We start from the raw sequence: 24,187 nt of genomic DNA on the forward strand, positions 1-24,187 counted from the left end.
GCGCTTACTGTGTGCAGAGCACTGTACTAAGTGCTTGGGAAGTACAAATCGGCAACTTATAGAGACGGTCCCTTCCCAACAACAGGCTCACAGTCTAGAAAGGGGAGACAGACAAAAACAAACAAACAAAGTAGATAGGTGTCAATAGCATCAGAATAAATACAATTATAGCTATATTCACATCATTAATAAAATAAATATAGTAAATATGTACAAATAAAATAGAGTAATAAATATGTACAAATATATACAAGTGCTGTGGGGAGGGGAAGGTGGTAGGGCTGGGGGGTGATGGGGAGGAGGAGGAGGAGAGGAAAAAAGGGGGGTTCAGTCAGGGAAGGCCTCCTGGAAGAGGTGAGTTCTCAGTGGGGTTTTGAAGGGAGGAAGAGAGATAGTTTGGCGGATGTGTGGAGGGAGGGCATTCCAGGCTAGAGGAAGGATGTGGGCCGGGGGTCGACGGCGGAACCGGCGAGAGCGAGGCCCAGTGAGGAGGTTAGCGGCAGAAGAGCGGAGTATACGGGCTGGGCTGGAGAAGGAGAGAAGGGAGGTAACCTGGAGTGCCCTCCCTCTGCCCATCCGCCAAGCTGGCTCTCTTCCTCCCTTCAAGGCCCTACTGAGACCTCACCTCCTCCAGGAGGCCTTCCCAGACTGAGCCCCTTCCTTCCTCTCCCCCTCGTCCCCCTCTCCATCCCCCCATCTTACCTCCTTCCCTTCCCCACAGCACCTGTATATATATATATATATATATATATATATATATATATGTGTATATATATATATATATATGTTTGTACATATTTATTACTCTATTTATTTATTTATTTTACTTGTACATATGTATTCTATTTTATTTTGTTAGTATGTTTGGTTTTATTCTCTGTCTCCCTCTTTTAGACTGTGAGCCCACTGTTGGGTAGGGACTGTCTCTATATGTTGCCAACTTGTACTTCCCAAGCGCTTAGTACAGTGCTCTGCACACGGTAAGCGCTCAATAAATACAATTGATTGATTGCTTGATTGATTGTTGATTAAAGTTACTTGGGGTTGGAATCTCCTAGGCAGTTTGAGGGGTTATTGAGGGGGATGGGTCAGGGAGACAAGTGCTACAGAAACCAGAACAATTGATAGCGGTAGCATGACTGAGTTCTACAAGCAGTTCAACCTGATTTGCAGCTTTTGGCAACACTCCAAGGTCCCGCCTACCGGGACCCCTAATTTTTAGAAGATTTGCCATAAAAGCAGCAAAGCCTAACGGATAGAGCACGGGCCTGGGAATCTAAAGGACCTGGGTTCTAATCCGAGCTCTGTCACTTGTCAGCTGTGAGACCTTGGGCAAATCACTTCACTTCTCTGGGCCTCAGTTACCTCATCTATAAAACAGGGATTAAGACTGTGGGCCCCATGTGGAACATGGACTGTGTCCAAGCTGACTACCTTTTATCTACCCCAGCACTTAGCACAGTGCCTGGCACATAGTAAGTGCCTAACAAATGTACACAATATAAAAAAGTAAGTAAGTAAAATAATTGCTTACTTGTTCAAGCGGAGCTAGAGGCCTTCAGGACAGCCAACTGTTCCCCCACCAGAGAAGTTAAATACAGATCAGCAAGAGTGAGCTGGAAAATAATAAACATTTCAGTCTTCTCCATCTATCTCAAACACCCACTGACCTTAGAGTTAATCAGCAAGCCTTTCTGCTAATTCCAGACTACTCAGTTAAAGAGGGGGTGACTGAAGGCGAGGAAGAAGAATTTGGGGTTTGGGGAAGGACTTTCTGGCTTAACCTAAACCTGAATTGGTTCACCTTAATGTCAGTACGGATTGATTCTAACCCAAGTCTGAAAGGGTTAGACTCACTCATTCATCCAATAGCATTTCTGAGCACTTAGCCTCTGGAGAAGGGGGAAAGGTACAAGGGTGGTTATTTAGAAATGGTCACGGACCCTCAGTGGGCGCACAGTTTAAGAATAATGCCTGGCATGGCGAGAGTGAAATGACCCATACAGAGTAAAGAAAGGATAACAACGAGAACAGCGGTACATTGAGAAGAAGTGTTGCATAGTGGATAGAGCACGCAACTTCCATGCTGATTTTAGTTGTTCTCCATTGATACCATCTTTTTCTAACTGTATTCTCCAGCCTAACCCTCTGCTTTTTCACCCACAATTTTTACCATCACCTCATCCCAAATGTTTAGTTCAATCAATCAATCGTATTTATTGAGCGCTTACTGTGTGCAGAGCACTGTACTAAGCACTTGGGAAGTACAAGTTGGCAACATATAGAGACAGTCCCTAGCCAACAGTGGGCTCACAGTCTAAAAGGGGAAGACAGTTCAGTGTTTTGCACTCACTAAAAGCTACCGCTACTAGTGCTTTGCCCACACCTACATGTTAGAGTACTTGGAACAGAAGGGGTGTTTAACGGTTGGTTGGCTAACTGAGTCGTTTCTCATCTGGGTGAAACTAGGGAAAGCTTCTGTACACCTCTCATTTTCTACAGTTTGGAGATCCTGCCCTAACTTTTTATTGAAGAACTGATGGGATTTTACGGTGTAATCATCACCCCCCAGGATTACCTTACATTACCTTAAACACACCAAGTGACCATAAGGCGTAAATACTATCCTCTTCACCACAAGAGTTTTCACTCTGTGTATATGTAGTTGTCCACTGTGCTTGAAGTAGTCGCTGAAGGTGAAATTCACCTTTGAGTCTATGAGCGACTGACAAGGTCAATGCAGGACTCATACAAAGAATGCACACACACACACACTTTTGTGCTGCTGTTACATTCAGTATCTATAGCTCCAGGACCTGTTTTCACGATTGTGCCCTTGTTTCAAAATCCTTATGAAGCTTCTCCTTCAAAAGCTTCCCGTTTTTTGATAACGGTGCACCTTGTGATCTATCTGCAGTGGTTCTGTGTCACCCTAGCGCTTGGATTCGCACCCTGTATCTAGCCGCCCTCAGCCCCACTGCACTTATATACGTAGCCTTAATATATAGATTGATATTTATGCCCATCTTAGGCTGTAATCTCATTGTGCGCAGGGAATTTGCCTACCAACTCTGTTTTATTGTACTCTCCCAGGCACTCAGTACAGGGCTCTGCACACAGTAAGCACTCAATAAATATGATCAATCGATTGTCAGCTGAGGCATATCTTGGTTTGGCCTTTATTTTACTGAATCCTTAAGAAGTTTCCTTTGTCCTCTTTGCATTTGGCAGTGCTAAACGTGTTGACTTTTGTGAACTTCTTTCTCTGTAGTCTTTTTTCTCTTGTATTTCAAGTATACCCAGCTCCTCTGTAATGCTCTAGGTGTGACCACAAAGGACCCTGTAATATGGGAAACGTGTGTTATAGAAACCCTCCATTCTATAGGAATTAATGAATTAGGAGGCAAATATCACAATTGACAGTTGGATCAAATTGTGATAGTTATATTGTTCGCATTCTTTTATGATAACATTCAGTAAGTTTTTATTTTACTGCATTAAATAGAGGAAGTCCTTGGACTTACAACTCAATTGGTTCCTGAAAACCGTCTTAAGTCAAAACATGTCGGAACCAATTTTCTCTTAGGAATAATGTTATAAATGGGGAACTGGTTCCTGAACCAATGCTGGATTCGCAGTGATTTAACCCAAATTACCCAGAATGGTGGACTCAGTCTATTGTAGATGAATATTATAGCTACACTAATGTATATGTATTGAGACAGGGACATTCCTTGATAAGTAATCAACTTGTATGTCGTCAGAAATTGACCCTCCCTGGTGATACTGTCCTGTATTCACCAGGTGACCCTGCCTATCCTGCTTCATCCCCCTGCCTTCCTTAAACTGTCTCCCCAACTTCTCTGTGGCTCCCGGGCCTCTGTAATTAATGCCATCAAGGAGACTAATTTCCTAAAGTAAGAGCCGTTGTGTGGTCAAGCTGAAACAAGGTATAAATTTAGAAATGTTTTATATGCTCTTTGTCTAAACTTGAAATGGGTTACGCTGAGGACTTCCAGTATTGCCCTGTAAAGCTGCAGTAGCAGGGAGCAGTAGAAAATATGGTCAGAAAGGCTGATGCTGTTCCATATGCTCCGTGGAGTTGTGTATGGCAGAGGGAAAGGCTAGGAAAAGTCCCCAGCGCCCAAGGATTTTCTGTTACACTCTCCCCTCCATGGAGGTATTTTCTGTTAAACATTAATTGTCAGGGCACATTGAGAAAATGAGCTGTTTTCTACCTGGGGGCCCTGTTAATTGTCTGTTGTAGGGTATGGGTCAGAAAGGGAAATTTTACCCTGTAAATCACAGGTATGCTATTTTGTGCCAGTTTTATTTGGGGAAGGCAAACTTCCAGGGCTTGTCAGGAAAGACCTCCCTACCCTGCTCCCCTAAAATCCTTCCCCATCCCCCAGAAAGGAATCCTCACCCTAACCCAAAACCTCCACATGTGCGAGATCTCTCTCCTGCCTCTCGCACCGTCCATGTAATGGCTGGGTGCCTAGTCTCCCAGACTCCCTCTGACCCCAGCCATGTAAATTGAGAGCACAACTGCTTTGACTGAATGATCTCCAGATTCTCCCATTCCACCACCCGGCTGCTCCCTGAAAACCCACCTCTCAGTGCCTGCACCCTCCCAGATCCTCCCTTCCCCCAACCCCATCCAAGAAGCCTAGTAGAAAGAGCACGGGCCTGGGAATCAGAGGACCCGGGTTCTAATCCCAGCTCTGCCAGTTGCTCGTTTTGTGACCTTGAGCACGTCGCTTAACTTCTCTGTGCCTCAGTTTCCTCAACCGTAAAATGGGGATTCAGTACCTGTTCTCCCTCCCACTTAAGACTGTGAGCCCCATGCGGGACAGGGACTGTGTCCGACCTAACGGACTTGTACCTACCCCAGTGCTTAGAACAGTGTTGGACACACAGTAAGTGCTTAACAAGTACCGTAAAACAGACAACAAACAAACAAACCTCTTTCCCTCCAGCTGAGCCTCTGGCCATGAGAGTCATCAGGAAAGACCCTTAATTCATTTAGGCTCATAATCATACCATTTCTCTAAAACAATGTTTTAGGTCGGTGCTTAAAGGGTAAACAAAGCCTGTTCAGCAGCCGTGACCACTAGAACTAGAATGATCGAGTTAGTTCCCTGACTTCTAGCCCTGACCCCATGGAGGATAGGGACTGTGTCTGATCTGTTTTGTTTGTATCTACCTCGATCAATCAATCCAAGGTTTTTATTGAGTGCTTACTGTGTGCAGATGCTAGATTAGGCACTTGGGAGAGAGTACAGTGCAGCAGGGTTGGTAGACGCGTTCCCTGCCCCATTAGGAGCTTCCAGTCTAGACGGGGAGACAGACATTAAAATAAATTACAGATACGTTCATAAATGCTGTGGGGCTGAGGGTGAGGTGACTACCTGGTGCTTCAGCGCTTAGAACAGTGCTTTGCACAGAGTAAGCGCTAACAAATACCATTATTATTATTATTATTAAAGGCTTCGGAACCAAATGTATAGACAGCACCAAAGAGAGAGGGATTAGGGGACAAGGGCTTAATTGAGGGAGGCCTCTTGAAGGAAATGTGATTTTTAATAAGGCTTTGAAAGTGGGGAGAGTGGTGTTCTGTTGTATAGAGAGTGGGAAGGAGTTCCTGGTCAGCAGCAAGATAGACATTAGAGGTGCAAAGTGTGCAGGCTTTGGTGTAGGAAATCAACAAGGTAAGGTAGGAGGAGAAGAGCTTATCCCAGTTCTTGACACATAGTCAGCACTTAATAAATATCATAACTAATGTCTCTCTCCAACGACTTGTCCCGGTAGAACTCTTCATTCCAAGTCCAAGTGCCGAGTAGGAATAACATTCCATGATGGTCTAATAGGGTATCCGTATTGCACAAGTAAAAAGATGTGATATAGACAAATGGAATGTATATTTTTATGTCGGCATAATGCAGTCCAATTTATAGAGTAATATCATGGTGAGCAAGAACCAGGTTTATTCCCTTTTGTTACAGCTCCCAGCACAAGTGAGCGCTTTTGCACTTCATCTGCATCAATTAAGTACTTTAAGGATCATTAATCTGAAAATAAGGATCATTAATAGGCAAGAAACAAGATAGCCAGCTTTTCTTTTACTGTGCCATGGGAAACTTTCAGGTGTCTGTTAGATTTCTGGAGTACTGACTTTATTTCCCAGGCATATACTTCCAGTTCAGGCTCATGTCTGCTCGTGGAGAAAAAAACAACAACAGACGTAGAAACAAAAAGGGGAAGAGGTAGGCCGAAAGAATACGTAGAAATGAATCAATTGTAGTGTAAAACTGAGTGATTGGCTGAGTGGGAGAGATTAAGAAGTGGCAAGTAGGGATTGGGGAGAATGAGAATGATAGCTTGGAAGATGGGAAGAAGTACGCAGTTGTGGGTCAATGTGAGGTAGTGCGTAAGAAAATGAAAACAGAAAGATGGTGGCCAGTGAAATGATTGTGGAATTCTATCATCATCAGTCACGTTTACTGAACATCTACTTTGGGCAAAGCAGTCTACAAAGGCCGTGTGGTTTGGGGCTTTACATTAACAAAGGTGACTCCACTGGAGAAAAACTAGCCAAACAGCCAGGACGTCTGAGGAACTCAGAGTGGCAAAGGAGAGGATAGATAGGGATAAAGTGAAGTAGCTGCAGTGCTAGGAGGAAGAGAAGAGGGGAATGGAGAGAGACCAGTGCCCTATGACCTCTGACTTGAGCCAAATAAGGCACCAAGAAGCAAGTGTAGACTCAAGTTGAGTAGCAATAGGGAAGCAGAGGTCAAAGAGGATTGTAGGAAGTTAAGTGGACCTCTGTATGTTGTCTCTGCCTCTTCCTTTCTCTCTGCATCCCTTTCCTTCTCCCAGCCTGTCTCTGTCTCTCCTTCTTCTCAAAGCCCCTGAAGGTTTACCCCTTCCCTGGGTCTCTCTTCTGGTTTTTCCTTCCTTGGTCCCCCTCAGTGCCTGTGAAGAAAGACCCATTGACCCTCTAGGCTGTAAGCTTGCTGTGGGCAGGGAATGTGTCTGTTATCGTTATGGCACTCTCCCAAGCACTTAGTATAATGCTCTGCAAACAGTGTGCAATAAATATGATGGAATGAATGAGTTAGGAGAGTTCAGAGAGTGAGAACTCTAATTTTTAAAAGTTGCACCTTCATCAAAACTTGGCTTGAAAAATACTGATATTTAAAATAGTTATACCCAGAGCCCAGTAAATGCAGTCAGCTGTTTGTGAGTGATGATTGCAGGCTGAGGTATTACTAAAACTAACCAATGGATAAGCCAAGCAGAGAGAAAGACAAAAAACATCTGACATGGGGCAATTTTGTTTGACACTTGAACAAAGTTGGGCCCTGGATTTACAATATCTGCAATTCATGTAGCAGTATGTCCATTGCATACACAATTGCCTATTAAGCAAATTACGCTTTTTCATAAATCTTCATACTGTTAACCACAATGAGCGGATAACTCAGGAAAAGCTCTGATATGATGTGCCAGATTCTCCCATTGCAAAAGCCACTTCCTGAGGATATTATAAGAATCACTGGACGCCACATTGATTCAGACCACAGTGTACTATTTGTTTATACTGAACTAGTATAAGCCAGGGGAGTCCCAGTGCTCCTCTTCCTATCTGCTGGGTGGCTCTCACAAACACGTTTCATTTGTGTGTCTGTTGATGGTTTTATCAAACTCTCCCACATGCTCAGTACAGTGCTCTTGCACATGGTAAGTGCTCAGTAAATGTGACTAAATAAATGGATATCCTGGTGACAAGCTTCAGTGTGCTGTTGCTCCAGCCTTTCCAGGGGTGACTTGGTGCCCCTTTCCAAAAGTTCATGTGCACCCCCACTCATCATCATTCAGTGGTGTTTACTGGGAACCTTCTGTGTGCAGAGCACTGTACTAAGAGCCTGGCAAAGTACAACAGAGTAGGTAGTCCCATCCCCTTTGCAAGAGTTGCTCAGAGAGTAGGGGGGACCGGACTTTAAAATAAATTACAGCTGGAACAATCAATCATCAGATTTATGAGGCGCTTACTGTTTGTGAAGAACTGTATTAAGCGCTTGGGAGAGTTCAGCAAAGCAGAGTTGGTAGACACATCCACAATGAGCTTACAGTCTAGAGGGGGAGACAGACATTAATATAAATAAATGGATGGTTATGTGCAGAAGTTTCCTGGGCTGGGGTGAACATCAAAGTACTTTCGGGGGACACACCCAAATGCATGGGCGATGCAGAAGGGATGGCATGTAGAGGAAGTGAAAGCTTAGTTGGCTACGGTGTTTGTGGAACTACCCATACTCACCCACCCCCCACATTTCCTCCTTCCCCCCATCAATCCGTGGTGATGCCCGATCATGGCTCTATCTTGTTTTTGGTTTGTGGGTCTTCGGGACATGAGGCTCGGCCCTACCTGATGATGGTTACGTGTCCTCACATTTCTTGTCCTGACCCACACATTGGATAAGGGAGTTAAGAGACAAAGTCACTCCTAAAAGTTTTCTTCTGAAAATAGACCTCAGTGATACAGGTCTGCGAGTCAGCTTTTATGAACTATATCAGAGAAACATAGCTTACCTAGGCAGAAATACATTTTTTATATTCTGACGCAGTGACTTAATTTTAGCAATTAAGGAATGAATTATTAATTCAACTCCCAGTGGCTCTGAAAATTAATACCAGGGCGGAGTTTAGGCACTGAGAGAATCTGGATCAATAAGTATGCTGCCATTCCTGCCATTCAAGAGGCAGAGTGGCTCAATGGAAAGAGCACGGGCTTTGGAGTCAGAGTTCATGGGTTCAAACCCCGGCTCCGCCAATTGTCAGCTGTGTGACTTTGGGCAAGTCACTTAACTTCTCTGTGCCTCAGTTACCTCATCTGTAAAATGGGGATTAAGACTGTGAGCCCCCCGTGGGAAAATCTGGTCACCTTGTAACCTCCCCAGTGCTTTGCACATAGTAAGCGCTTAACAAATGCCATTATTATATTATTATTATTATTATTCCTAAACTCTAGGGGCAGACCAGGAGGAAGTATTAGTTAAGGTATCAGAAGTTTTAATGAACAAAGTTTCCAGGCAGTTACCGGTGGCTGTATTATGTGGGGAAATATGGGATTTTTCCTCAGATGGTATAATTTCAATATCCACCGTTTAAGAAAACATTCCGAGCATCATGACAATGACATTTTTCCTCCACACACTCTCTGCCCCCAGCATGTTTAGAGGTTTGTTTCTGCCAAGAGTCTACTAACTTCACTGTCAAAAGGACAGTTAGAAAGTGTTGGATGATAAGTGTGTTTTCCCCGTCTCTTCCTTCGGCTAGCCGCTTTCACCCATTGAAGTTCTGCCCAGGGCCAAATTCTGGTCCTGACTCAAGCATGAGTGACCTTTTCATGCCCAACCGCCAGAACCAAGGGAGGCTTTTTTTTGTTTTTTAATGGTATTTGTTAAGAGTTTATTATGTGCCAGGCACTGTACTAAGTGCTGGGGTAGGTACAAAGCAATTGGGTTGGACACAGTCACTGTCCTCAAAGTCTTAATCCCCATTTTACAGGTGAGATAACTGAAGCCCAGAGAAGTGAAGTGACTTGTGGTCATACAGGAGACAAGTGGCAAAGTCAGTATTAAAACCCAGGTCCTCTGACTCCTAGGCCTGTCATTTTTCCACTAGGCCATCCCTCTTCTCTGTTTCCCCGAGGTCCTGGAGGTGGAAACTGCATGTATGACCCACCACACATGTAAAGCTATCTAACGTGTTGGAAATTGATGTTTCCACAAGGGTAAAAGAACTTTTGTGTGTGCACAGTGGTACCAAAACTGGTTTCTGTGCCAGGAACCTGGTCCCCTTCAGACTGGGCCTACCAACCAAAGTCTCCAAACTGCTGGTGGAAACAAGCTGAACAGTTTGGGAGGGTAGGCTTTTATTCCATTGCAAGAATGCTAGAATTAAGTGTTCAAAAAGTCCCAGGGATAATGTGAAGTGATTTTAGGTTAAATTTACAACTGGCAACATAATTGTGCCACTTAATAAAGCCAGAACAATGTCAGTGTGCTCAGTGGATCATTGGGGAATTTTGATATGGACATAATAATATTTAGAAAGTTTTTGGACATTTTTAATAGTAGCTTGTAATGTAACAGTTATGTATATAGTGCACTTATGTGTAACATTGCTTCTTAAAAGGGGTTGGAATTCTTATTGCCTGATATTTCCTTGGAATAAGGAGTATTGTTTATTGTAGAAAAGTATGCAGTAATGATGCTTTAGTAGCGATACTTGGCATTTGCATAGTATGTTTCAGTTGAGGATGTCAAAGTGTTTTTTCAAATAGTGCCACGAATCCTCATAAATCCTTGTTGAGGTATGTAGGTGGCAAGTATTATTATCTTCACTTTACAGATGGAGAAATTAAGCCACAGAGCTATTAATTGATTTCCCTTTGGGCTTGCAAGCAAGAGGCAGAAGAAACCCAACACATTAAGAGAAATATATTTCAGAAGGTTGGCTTAGTCCATTCATTTGTAGGTTACATAAAAACGATCCTCAAATATGATTTTTAATGTCAGCAATAAAATGTCAACCTTGAAAACCTGTGACTGAGGTGACATCATGAAAGTTGAGCTAAACTTCCTTTCTTTTCAGGCCAACAGCAAGGACAAGATGGAGTAAAAGTGCAACAAGCTACAATAGCTCCTGTAACTGTAGCAGTCGGAGGTATTGCTAATGCAACAATTGGTGCTGTGAGTCCTGACCAAATCACGCAAGTGCAGTTGCAACAAGCCCAACAAACTTCGGATCAAGAGGTTCAGCCTGGCAAGAGGTTAAGAAGAGTTGCCTGCTCATGTCCTAATTGCCGAGAAGGGGAAGGAAGGTAAATGATGTGAAAAATGGGCAGACTAACCCAGGTGGCCATTTGCTCACTTGCTGAACTCTAGTTTGTTCGTCCAAAATCAGGGGTGTTGCGATAAAAGCAGAGAGTGGTCACAACAGAACTTATTTATATGTATATATATTTGTACATATTTATTACTCTATTTTACTTGTACATATCTATTCTATTTATTTTATTTTGTTAATATGTTTGGTTCTGTTCTCTGTCTCCCCCTTCTAGACTGTGAGCCCACTGTTGGGTAGGGACTGTCTCTGTATGTTGCCGACTTGTACTTCCCAAGCGCTTAGTACAGTGCTCTGCACACAGTAAGCGCTCAATAAATACGATTGATTGATTGATTAATGTCAGTCTTCCCCCCTCTAGAACTGTAACCTCATTGTGGGCAGTGAATGTGTCCATTTATGGCTGTATTGTATTCTCCCAAGCACTTAGTATAGTGCTCTGCACACAGTAAGTGCTCAGTAAATATGATTGAGTGAATAAATGAGAATTGCAACAGCAGAAAGGGAGCTAGGTATGAAGGAGTTGTGGAAGGCTTCGAATTAGAGACTTGACTGCTGGCCGATATGAAATGAGACAGACATTAAATTACAGATATGTATAAAAATGATGTGGGGCTGGGGGGTAGGGTGACTATCAAGTGCTGAAAGGGTACGGACCCAAGTGCACAGACAACACAGAAGAGAGGGGGATAGTTTGGGAGAAAGGAATAGGTGATGCGTTGAATCCTAGAGGGTCAGGGATGAAGAGGATATTAATTTTTGGTTTGTAAATGCTTGCAGGGTTTCCCAGGCATCACACAGACACAACTAAAAAGTCAGTGTGCATCTGCTGCACATCTCTCCCTAGAAGTAAAGTTGGTTTCAATCATGTAGGGCTCTGGATTCCCTCCCCGCCCCCCGGCCCCGGCTGCTATACCGACTTGCAGTTCTCTTGCACGTGGGTGGTATTTGAAGTTGGAATCCAGATGGTGCCAATGGTAAAGATTTCTTCCTGTTATGGACAGTAGCTAGGAACTTGTATGGATCTTGCTATTATTATTATTTTTATCAACAATAATAACGAGAAGAAGAATCTTGATATTTTAAGTGTATATTTTGTGCCCAGCTGGAGTAGATAGAAGATTAGCAGGTTGGACACAGGCCCCATCACACATGGTTCTCACTAAGTAGGGTGAAGAATAGGTATCGAACCCCCATTATACAGATGAGGAAATGGAGGCATGTTGAAGGTAAATGATTTGCCCGTGGTCCAATAGCAATCAAGAGGCAGAGCTGCGATTAGAACATAGATCCTCTGACCTGTGTTGCCCTGTAGCCAGGGCATTACTGGATCGCAAAACTGTTTGCAAGAACTCTACAGAGGTGGTGAGACTTGGTTGGACTGCCAGCCCATCTGAAAGACAGTGGATAATAATAAAAATAATAATAATAATGGCATTTATTAAGCGCTTACTATGTGCAGAGCACTGTTCTAAGCGCTGGGGGGGATACAAAGTGAAAAAGTTGTCCCACATTGGGGCTCACAGTCTTAATCCCGATTTTACAGATGAGGTAACTGAGGCTCAGAGAAGTTAAGTGACTTGCCCACGGTCACACAGCAGACATGTGGCGGCGCCGGAATTCGAACCCATGACCTCTGACTCCAAAGCCTGCGCTCTTTCCACTGAGCCCACGCTGGATGGGAGGTGTTCCCTAACCCCATGAAAACCTTGTGGTTGCAACCTTCTAGACTGTGAGCCCGTTGTTGGGTAGGGACCGTCTCTATATGTTGCCAACTTCTACTTCCCAAGCGCTTAGTACAGTGCTCTGCACACAGTAAGCGCTCAATAAATACGATTGAATGAATGAACCACGGGACTTCTGCAGGCCGGCGATCCTCAGTCATCCAAGGAAATGGGATCTGGTTGACATTTTTGTTCCTAGGGCCAAATTACTTTGATATTTTAATTTTGTTTATTAGTATGCTTAATCTCATTGCTATGGCATCTTGGTCTTGTCAGGGAAACTGCATTATCGTGAACTTAATTACAATAGTTTCAGTTTTTTTGAGAGGCTTGGTACTATTTTGGAGAGGAATGAATGTTTTAATTTTTGGTCTTCAGAGGCAGTAATGAACCAGGAAAAAAGAAACAGCATATCTGCCACATTGAAGGATGTGGGAAAGTGTATGGCAAAACATCTCATCTCCGAGCACATCTTCGGTGGCATACTGGTGAAAGACCATTTGTGTGCAACTGGATGTTTTGTGGCAAAAGATTTACAAGAAGCGATGAACTGCAAAGACATAGAAGAACCCACACAGGTTGGTTTGTTTTACAAGTTGAACACCTGAAAAAAGAAAACCACAGTTCATTTTCTTATGGTCATGGTATTACAAAATCAGTTTTGAAAAACTGACTGTCATATTCTGTCTTCACAAATCTCAGAAAGGAGAAGCAGGTATTATCCCCATTTTACAGATGAGGAAATAGAGCTCAGAGTGGGTGAGGGACTTGTCTGAGGTTTTGCAGCAGAACTAAAACCCAGATCTCTCAGCTCCAAGACCAATACCCTAGTTTGTGATGACGCCTTCTGTGGTGCTTGATATTGTTTCAAATGTGGTGAATTACTTGATACTTTCTGTGCCCCAAGTATCTTGGACACACTTCTAACAATATTATTAATTCTTAGAACTGAACAACTAAAAAAGTTTGACAAACTCTTGTAACTATAAAGCCTTCTATTTATAAAATGTACTTTACTTAAAATATAAAAGAAAACCAATTTTACAGGTGACAGATAGTGATTTGTCACTTGAAGTGTTTGACTTCAAAGTCATTTAAGGCATGATTATTTCATTAACAAATTTTTATCCATTTTTCTACCATGAAAAAACAAGCAGAAAAAACTGCATAATGATTATAATTATGTAATTTATTAAGCACATCTATGTGCTAAGCACTGAAGGAGGTACAAGATTATGAGATCAGAAAATAGTGTTGCCTTCAGGTGAATAGGAAAACTCAATTTGCATCGTCTCAAATTATAATTTATATTGGTTTTGAAATGTTAAAAAGTGGCTGGTTAGCTTCCGCACTAATTCCAAAAATATTACTGTTACCAAGCAAGCTGACAATATTGAATCAATAAGTAAATCCAGAAAATTAAGGTAGATTCTTTAAAGTATTCTTTAAAGTGGATTGCATATGCTGAACACATCTCTGTTGTGTTCTATTTTTGACAGCTTTTAAGCTCTTTTCAAAGACCACCCCCCATTTTACACTCTTAGTTTCCCATGAGGGTTGTTGAATTTTAACACCAGTGTTAATGATTGCACTCTCTGCCTCTGTCTTTCTCCCTCAGTAAAAATGCTGCAAAGTTTAACTTGGGTAAAGCACTTCCCTTCTCCTTTCTTTGAAGTAATTTGACCAACTTTGTGAGATCTGTTGGTACAGGTCTTTTAGCATAAGATGCCTTTTTGCTGGATAGGGTGTGAAAATGTAGCGTTTTAAAATTAAGGACTGTAGGCAGATGCACAAAAACATCAATTCAAAATATTTGAGTGGTGCATACATTGCAATTTGATAATTAAGGTATATTCATAATTTTTATCATTTTTTTACTCTATTGTTTTGGTCCATTTTGGAGCTCTTGAGAATTATAGGAAACTATTCTTCGCTTCAAGCTCTTTCGCTTAACACACCGTTGTCATTGAAACAGTTAAGATCACTCACTGGGGGTCCTCCTCCCCATCCCCCCAGCCCTACCTCCTTCCCCTCCCCACAGCACCTGTATATATGTTTGTACAGATTTATTACTCTATTTATTTTACTTGTACATATTTACTATTCTATTTATTTTGTTAATGATGTGCATTTAGCTTTATTTCTATTTATTCCGATGACTTGACACCTGTCCACATGTTTTTTTTTGTTGTCTGTCTCCCCCTTCTAGACCGTGAGCCCGTTATTGGGTAGGGACTGTCTCTATATGTTGCCAACTTGTACTTCCCAGGTGCTTAGTACAGTGCTGTGCACACAGTAAGCGCTCAATAAATACGATTGAATGAAATACAACAGGACTTATGTGCATATGGATTCCAGTACATTTCAGGGTTGGAAATTTTAGAGTTACAAGCAAATGGAACAAAGAGCCTTGAGACAGTAACTGTTAGACAGTAACCCCTGCTGTAGACTAGAAAATCCTTGTGGGTAGGGATCATGTCTACCAACTCTTTTGAACTGTATTCTCCCAAGTGCTTAGTACAGTGCTCTGCACAGAGTAAGTGTTTGATCTGTACCGTTGATTGAGAAAGATGACTTTTTCAGCCCTACCTCAGTCTACAGAGACCCTGCCATCAGTAGGCTTATAAAGAACAGGGACCATGATTTCTATTGTCACTGCCCTTTCCGAGGCATTTATTACTCTATTTATTTATTTATTTATTTATCTATCTATTTATTTATTTAATTATTTATTTATTTTACTTGTACATATCTATTCTATTTATTTTATTTTGTTAGTATCTTTGGTTTTGTTCTCTGTCTCCCCCTTTTAGACTGTGAGCCCACTGTTGGGTAGGGACCGTCTCTATATGTTGCCAACTTGGGCTTCCCAAGCGCTTAGTACAGTGCTCTGCACACAGTATACGCTCAATAAATACGATTGATTGATTGATTGAATACACTGGTTTACAAACGAAAGACTCAGTAAATATTATTGATTGCATAGCAGTAGAGCCCTTTAACAGCATGGTTGTTCTAGTCTTAACAATAGCATTTTTTTCCAGAGGTGAAATTGTATATAAGGTAACATCGTCTAAAGGCTTCTAAAGAAATTATAGATTCAACTTATTGTTAATTAAGCCAGTGCCATCTCTCTCCCTGACCAGTTAACCAACAGGCAGGCACGGGTCTCAGCTGACAGTCCCACGCCTGTCTAAGGAAGCAGCTGCAGATTTGGGCACCAGAAGCCACTTTCCCACTGCACATTATTATGCAGAGTCTGGGAAGTGGGGAATTCTTGTCTCCTTAGTAGAGATTCCGCAGGCAGCCTTGTGCTACTGTTTCATCCACCCAGGTTGGTGGAAAGTTTATGCCTAGCAGAGTTGGCCGGAGGAATGTCCTTCTTTTCACTTGATTCTGGGCTCGTGGGCTTCTGGGATCTGGGCTAATTTTCAGGGAAGGATTACCTTACCCCTGGAATTCCCACCAGTCCTCAAAAGCTATGCAGAGTGGCTCATCTACTTTCAAAAGGGCACGAGTGTTTTGCTGCATCCTAAAATTAATCATCATCATCATCAATCGTATTTATTGAGTGCTTACTATGTGCAGAGCACTGTACTAAGCGCTTGGGAAGTACAAATTGGCAACATATAGAGACAGTCCCTACCCAACAGTGGGCTCACAGTCTAAAAGGGGGAGATGCCTGCTCAATAGTAAACTTATATAAAAGAAAAAATGTTTCTTGTTTTACTTAAACGAGCGAAGGTCACAGCAATACTAGCAATCTTTTTCCAGTTGTATTTAGGCATTGTGGTATGTATAGTCTTTATGGAATACACCATCATCCTTATCATCATCAAATGTCGTTGAGTCATTTCCGACCCATAGCTACTCCATGGGCATATTTTCTCCAGAACGTCCTATCTTCTGCCCTATCTGTAATCATTCTGGTATGTAATATCCATAGAGTTTTCTTGGTTAAAAAAAAATATGGAAGTGGTTTACCATTGCCCCTTCCACACAGGAAAAACTTTAGTCTCTGCAGTAGTTCTTGATCAACATTCTGACTCTTTCCCATGCCACTACTGCCCAGCACAGGTGAACCAACTCACAGCTTAGACTTTTCCATTATGGGTAATCCTGACGAGAGAATATCTCTCGGTTGCATAGCTCTAAGCTTCGTTAGCATATGCAAACTTCCCTGCCACACTAATGCGTTGATTCATAAGAGAGTTATGGACTATAACTTCAGCTAATAGGCGTTCTATTGAAATGTGACACAGTAAAGTGAATTAAGAACAAAGAACTAGATTCTCATCCTGTCATTCATATAGGAAAAGGAATTTTAATGACAAGAGCATGTGATTGAAATGGTAGTTAGAAAATTATTTCAGCAATATAAACATTAGAAAACTGGAAGAGACTGATAATAGCACATTTGGATAAGTATTTTGTGGTTTTGTGAATATACATTGAATGTCCATTCAGCAATTTTTGTACTAAGCATTAAATCTATTTACATAACTAAATTTAAAAAGGAAAATTTAATAGCATGAAAACGCTCCCAGATGCGTTCAGTTCACTTATCCTGTCATAACTAGTTGTATAGTTTTGCACTTGACGTTATAGATGCACAAGTTACTACGTGTGCAATATTTAAGAATCAGCAAAGCGATTTGTGCCAAGAAATTCATTTTGAAGAGACTTTCACCCATATGCCCTTTTACTTCTAGATAAGTTGGTTTTTGTAGTAGTAGCATTTTGTACAACATCATAAGGGAACATGAAGGTGGCTAAAACCTGGAGAAAATTTAGGAGAGGAGAATCATTACATGTTAAAGATAGGAAGTCTTCTAGAAATAATCTAATCCAGTGTACAGTCACTTGTCAGGTGATCGTTTCAGTGAGTCAGAAGACCTACTGCCTAATAATAATAGTGATAATAATAATTGTGGTACTTGTTAAGCACCAACTGTGAAGTGTTTCATCCTCTAATAAGGTTGAACATGATATGATTCCTTGGCTACCTTGATTTGTACCAGAGTTGACACAGCACCCTGTTTCTCTGTGTTTGGCCCTCAGAGCACATGTTCAGCCCTTTCTTCATCTTTGATGTAAAAGTACAGGCATATGCCAAGTTACAACCTCCATGTGATACCTACAACTCAGGGTAGCCCGTTGCTGGGTAGGGACTGTCTATATGTTGCCGATTTGTACTTCCCAAATGCTCAGTACAGTTCTCTGCACACAGTAAGCACTTAATAAATACGATTGAATGAATGACACTTGGACAACTCAGTGCATCTTTACAAGATGCTGCCTTGAGTGCACATAGGAAGATGCTCCTGGTCTTTCCACCACCAGCTAAAATTTAGGGTTTGAGAAGCCTTGCATCAGCTTTAGAGAAAGCAAATTAATACGTAAAAACGAGTAAAGGCTCTTGACGTAGAAAGGAGTTCAAAGGTGTGAAGAGGTGCCCTCAGAGGAATTAGCTTCCTATGAGGTACGTTATGAAGTCAGTCTAAATTGGACCAAATTCTTCCAGCCATTCCCAATCAGCAAAATTGATCATTGTGTGTGACCTGATCTACCCCAGCACATGCATGGTGTAGTGGTTAGAGCACGGGCCTGAGAGTCTGAAGGTCATTACGGCTGCATTGTGGAGTATACTTGTGTCACGAGTAGAAAATAACTCCTCACCCCTGTAGGTGAACTTGCTCAAAGCTTGCTCTACCTTTGCCTCATCTCTTCAGTGTGTGACAGGTTGACCTACTGAAGCCAATAAGCTCTAACTGTGGATTAATAAAAGATTCATCCTTTGCAAATGTGGTCAAACATTACTCCTTTCTTTACTAAAGCTAACAGTTTTTCTGCTTCTTCCTGTGTGACATCATGTGATCACGAGCCTCTTTCAATTTCCTCTTTGAATCTCATGGTAAGTATTTATTAAGGGTGATAAACAACATGTAAAAACAAAGAGGCACCTGGATGTTTATGATTGTAAGCTTTTTGAGGGTAGAGACAGTGTCTTTTTTCTCCATTGTGATGCTCAATGAATACTATTATTGACAATATATAAATCTCACTCTATATACTGCCCATTTCTCTTTTTTTTTTGGTCTTAATTTAGGTGAAAAGAGATTTGAGTGCCCGGAGTGTTCTAAACGGTTTATGAGGAGTGACCATCTTTCTAAACATGTCAAAACTCATCAGAATAAGAAGGGTGGTGGAACAGCTCTTGCCATTGTTACCTCAGGAGAGTTGGACTCTTCAGTTACTGAGGTGCTTGGCTCCCCAAGAATTGTTACAGTTGCAGCCATTTCTCAAGATTCAAACCCAGCAACTCCCAATGTTTCAACCAACATGGAAGAATTCTGAAAAATGATTTATACAGAGACATCTAGTGCTGCACTTAAGTTTACATACCTTTCAAGATATGGAAATGGGCTGGTATCGTGGATTACAAAGTAGGAAATCATGTTTTCATGCTGGACTTTTAAGTATTCCAAGTGGTAGGGTCAGCGTGGGAAGTGTACACGAGTGCAACAAAGACAGATTTTTTTTCAAAAATACAAACAACGCAAATTGATATGGTGGGGAAAAACTGATGGAAAATTATTTCTTCCATAGTCTACTTTTTAGTTATTTTGATCAGTATCATCTATCTTTTTTTTTTTTAAATGGACTTTCCTCTCTCTTAACATTGTATTGTTAATATGTTTGTAAAGACAGACCTCAATATTGTATAGGCTGGACCTTAATTAGGCTGGTTTTCATTTGAAAGTACTTTGTTTTTAACTCCAATCTAATATATTTATGGGAACTTCATACCCCAACTGGTTCAAAAAGGCAAGAAACTAATAACAGGGACAGTTCTTTGATTTGCTTAACTTAATTCTGCCCAACGACTGAACACTATTTTGGCCATCTTTTCTCAATTTTAAGCAGTTGAATTCAACAAGTGCCATCAGACAGATCTGAGTATCATCTCAGGTAATTATGACCACTACATTTTAGTAGTGTTTATAATGACAATCAGTGAACTCCAGTTTCTTTCTCCATTTGGAGACCTAAAAGGTACTTAGAACTAAGTTAGATTAAACAATGGAAACATATTTTAAAGGATTTTCTAGATCCCATGAAGTTGTAATACAATTAAGTATGGCAATTTGCAGGTAAAACTTGGGTGACAGGATTAATTTACTCCAAATTTGAGCCTACTCCGAATTGAGTTAAAAATGGATTTTTAACATTTATCTTGGCAATTGGATGGATAGAGTTATGTTGACATTGTGCAGAATTCTTTCTACTTTGTCTCCTTAGCCAAAGAAAACAATGAATTATTACACTTTTTAAAAGTCAACAGAAATGGACTATTATAATTTTGTTTGCCTCCCTTCGGAAAATTGACCAATGGTAGACTAGCACTTGGTCAGAAATATGTCCGTAAACATTACTGTATCATGTCCTAAGACAGACCAATCAAAAATATAAATAAATGAATTGTGTAAAATATTCCTTTAGACTCAAAATTAAAAAAAAATTAAACCCATTTTTATGAATGCTTGGTCTGGCTACAGGAAAAAAAAATGAAATTCATTTCATCTTGTAAGCAAGAGTTTTATTCCACAAATAGAGGAAGGATGGCCAAAAGTTTCATATGTAGGATTTGGGATCAACTGCTTTACCGATTTGAGTATTTCATGAAGATTTAGGGTTTTTTTTTTAACATTTCCAAATGAACATATTTAATGAAATTTAAAAGGTAAACTACAAAAAGGGGATAGTGTTTTTCCCTGGACAGTTTATTAAAGCATCAGCAGTTTCGGGACTCTTTGCTATAAATGACCTCCGTCGGCTTACTGCATCCTCTCTATGCTAAAAAAAAAAATGTACTTCAGATGTGAACTCTATTTCAAACTTGTGGTGTTACATGTGTTTTTGAAGAAAGAGAAATACTGATCGTTGTTTACACGATGTACACTTTAGGCCAGCCCTTTGTAGCGTAATTTAAAGCTGAAGGTCTTTTGTACTTTCAGTTACACAAAAAGCTTTGAGATTAAAGGAAAAATAATTTTACACTGTGGTTATAAATTTCAAGTTTCTTAAAGCTTTTGTAGACTTGTAACAAAGTCTTTAAATTTTAGTTGGGTTTTGTACATTGTTTTGTATATTTTATTTAATGTACTCTTAACTGATGTATCTGGCTTTAAAACATCAGAATCAGAAGTTTTGTTTAGTACAGATGTACATTAGGTAGTGCTAATTGTTAATTTTGTTATATAGGAACTGAGGCATCAAATGTATATTTTATCTATCATTATGCTACACAATCAGTGCTATAAATTTCTTTATGCAAAGAAACTTTCTTAATGGTTTAATCATGTTTCCTGGAAATAACATGTTTTGTTAACTGAAAGTATGGGCACTCTGCACAGTCATTTCATATTCCAGTTTTTTTATGCATACGTATGTATGCAGATCAGAAATGGACGTTATTTTTTAATAAACAAGGAGTCCCATTGTAAATGGATCAAACTGAATCCTGATGGCTTTATAACATATAAAGTGCATCAACTTGAGACAGCAGGTGCACATTTCACCACTAGAATTAGAAACATTTTGACAGTCTGTTCTGCCTACCATTCTAAGTCCACTTTTCTGTCTTAGAAGGATCGTAAATTTCGATGTCCTTTATTTGACTCAGTGGGATATAGCTGTTGTAAGTAATAGGGCACAGATGTGTGGTAGTATCCTGTTTAATGGCATTTCACTGTTCATTCCCTTTGCCACCGTTCTAAAACTTTGCTTTTTTTGTAATTATCAGTGCAAAGCTATGTATTTATCATGGTAGAACTCCAAGTGTTAGAATAGTTTTTTCTTACAATATACTTTCTTTGGTTAGGTTTGTGTATGTGTTGCCGATTACATTAGAACTTGGTGTTAAGTCATTATTTATCACACTCATGAGAGCAGTAATAAAAGTGTGTAATCTAGGAGAAAAAGTTAATTTGTCAAACTTAGGTAAGCATGATGTTTAGGTCCTATTTTTCAATTTTATAACTGTTTTATTGCAACAATGTTTGTATTTAAGTCTTCATTTTAATGCCTTGTGGTGTTTTTTTAATGCATGTCACTAAATTGTCATCCCACATAAATCGATGTGCAGCATAGGGTATTAAAGCTACATAATGATTTTGAAACAGAGAACTAGTTGATGGTAAAATGTAAATGTTTTGCAAAAATTCCTTATAAAAGTTTTGTAGTAACATTTCACTTGTAAATTTTTTATAGAAAAAAAAAGAAAAAGAAAAAAAAGATGAAACCAGGAAAAAAGTTTCCCACATCACTAGGATTTAGAAAATAATTCTGCCAGTAAAGCCTCTGAGGCTTTCATTGGACATTTTTACAGTGTCGATTTGTATGAAATTTGTTTTTTGTGGATTTTGAAATAGAATCATGTACAAGTTGTTGCCTGCAATAACAATTTGCAAGTAACCTATTAAAAATTCCCTTGAGTTTAAAGTGTTTCTTCATTTAATTATGTATAATGTGAAGCAGTAATAAATTTTGTCAGAATGATCAACCTTCTCATCAAGATGAACACTGGAAAGCAAATGCTTCTCAATGGAAAAAAAAAAAAAACTTTGGCAGCAGCTTCTGGATTCATGTAATTAAGACCTTCTACTCCACTAAGACCTTCTACTCCACGCGCTGGTCACTGTTTCACAGCAGGGATATCCCCAGCAGGGAAAACAATTCTAAGTCAACGTGAATTCTCACGCACTGGTCCTGATTGGAAATTGGATTGAGACTTTTTCCTAGAGAAATGGATTTTTTTAAACAAGGATTTTAACAAGTTCTGTGAAAGAAATGTTAAGTTGTGAAATGAGATTGATCTGGAAATGAACCAATGAACATTTTTAAAATTAAAAAACTGAAAACAATGCAAAATTAGTGTAAAATTGTCCATTTCATCTGTCAAACGAATGTTGATCGGCGCTGTTTCTAGAGATCAGTGCATTTAGTCATAAACATTGAAGGAAAAACGAACCAAGGCTTCAGCTGGTAGTTAGGTTTGTGTTCTTGGACGAGAGCCAATAAATAGAACGGGTGTACTCACTTTAGGCACACGATTAGTTATATGGATTGTATATTTGATTTAAACTCTAATCAACATCTATATTGTAATGGCCACTGATTTGGCTTTGGTTTTTAACATAAAATTTTAATCAGATCTGCTAAAGAAATATAGTCAAAAAAAGCTGACATTATGAGATACATGAAGCTCTCCATATCGTTAACTGTACATGGGTTGTAGAGAATAGCTAAAACTCAGGAACACAAAATTTTTTTAAAAGTTATTTAGAATGAACTAAGTTGTATTTTAATACTCGCTCATTTTGCTGGTCTTACCTGTTCCATGCAGCTTGCAGTTGATTTTTCTTAATTGTGCAGTGGGATTTTGAATGCATTCTCAGTTGCTTTCATTCTTTAAGAAAGCCAGTTAAGTGTTCCTCCTCACCTCAAAACTAACTATCATTTTGGCATACAAAGCGGAATCCTGTGATTGTGTTTCTTACTCATTCAGTCGTATTTAATGAGCGCTTACTGTGTGCAGGACACTGTACTTAGCGCTTGGGAAGTACAAGTCAGCAACATACAGAGACGGTTCCTACCCAACAGGCTCATATCGTCACCTTATCCAGTAGTCCTTACAAATGTATTTATAATCTCAAAAAACGTTGAAATCATTTTTACTTGACAAGAGTGCATCACCAATTCGCGATGGCTGACATTAATGTATCAATCAATCAGTAGTATTTGAGTGCTTACTGTGTGCCGAGCACAAAGTGCTCAGAAAGGCACAATAAAACAAAGTTGGTAGATGTGATATCCCTACCCATATGGAGCTTACAGTCTACAGGAGGAAACAGACATTAAAAGAGATTAGAGATCGGGGAATCGTGGGGCTGTTTGACGATCAAAGTGTTTATGGAGTACACGACCAAGTGTGTAGTCAACACAACAGGGAGGGTGAATAGGGAAGTAAAGGGCTTAATCAGAGAAGGCCTTTTGGAGATAATGTGATTTTAGGAGGGTTTTGAAGGTGGGGAGAGTGGTGGATGGTCAGGTTAAAGGGAGAGAGAGTTCCAGGCCCAAGGAAGAATGTGGGCAAAGGGTTGGTGGTGGTGGGATAGATGAGATGGAAGTACAGAGAGTAGGTTGGAATTAGAGGAGTAAAGTGTGTGGGTTGGGTTGTAGGTCAGAGAGAGCTGAGTGAGTGCACTGATGCCGAGTGCGCTGATTAAAGCACTGTTTGATGCAGAGGTGGATGGGCAACTATCGGAGATTTTTGAGAAGTTTTACACTGAAAGGATTTTTAGAAAAATGATCCGAGCAGCAAAGTGAAGTATGGACTGGCGAGGAGAAACAGGATAGAGAGAGGTTAATGAGAAGGTTAATGCAGTAGTTAAAGTGGGAAATGATGAGTGCTTGGATCAGCCCGGTAACATTTTGGATGGAGAGGAAAGGGCAGATTATAGAGATGTTTTGAGGTTGAACCAGAA

At 40.4% G+C, this 24,187-nt stretch overlaps 1 protein-coding gene across 2 annotated transcripts in view; it reads left to right on the forward strand.

The window, feature by feature from the left end:
• The window catches only part of SP4 (Sp4 transcription factor), a 64,883-nt gene extending 44,149 nt beyond the window's left edge, over positions 1 to 20,734 (forward strand). For both annotated transcript variants that reach the window (XM_038771982.1, XM_038771991.1), the window contains exons 4-6: positions 10,663 to 10,891; positions 13,017 to 13,216; positions 18,748 to 20,734. In XM_038771982.1, coding sequence (XP_038627910.1) covers positions 10,663 to 10,891; positions 13,017 to 13,216; positions 18,748 to 18,995 — 677 coding nt within the window. In that variant the 3' untranslated portion in view covers positions 18,996 to 20,734. The remainder of the gene's footprint in view (positions 1 to 10,662; positions 10,892 to 13,016; positions 13,217 to 18,747) is intronic.
• Positions 20,735 to 24,187: the final 3,453 nt, after the last annotated feature.

Source organism: Tachyglossus aculeatus, chromosome 2 (genome assembly GCF_015852505.1).
Source record: "Tachyglossus aculeatus isolate mTacAcu1 chromosome 2, mTacAcu1.pri, whole genome shotgun sequence".
In the NCBI taxonomy this organism is placed as follows: Eukaryota; Metazoa; Chordata; class Mammalia; order Monotremata; family Tachyglossidae; genus Tachyglossus; species Tachyglossus aculeatus.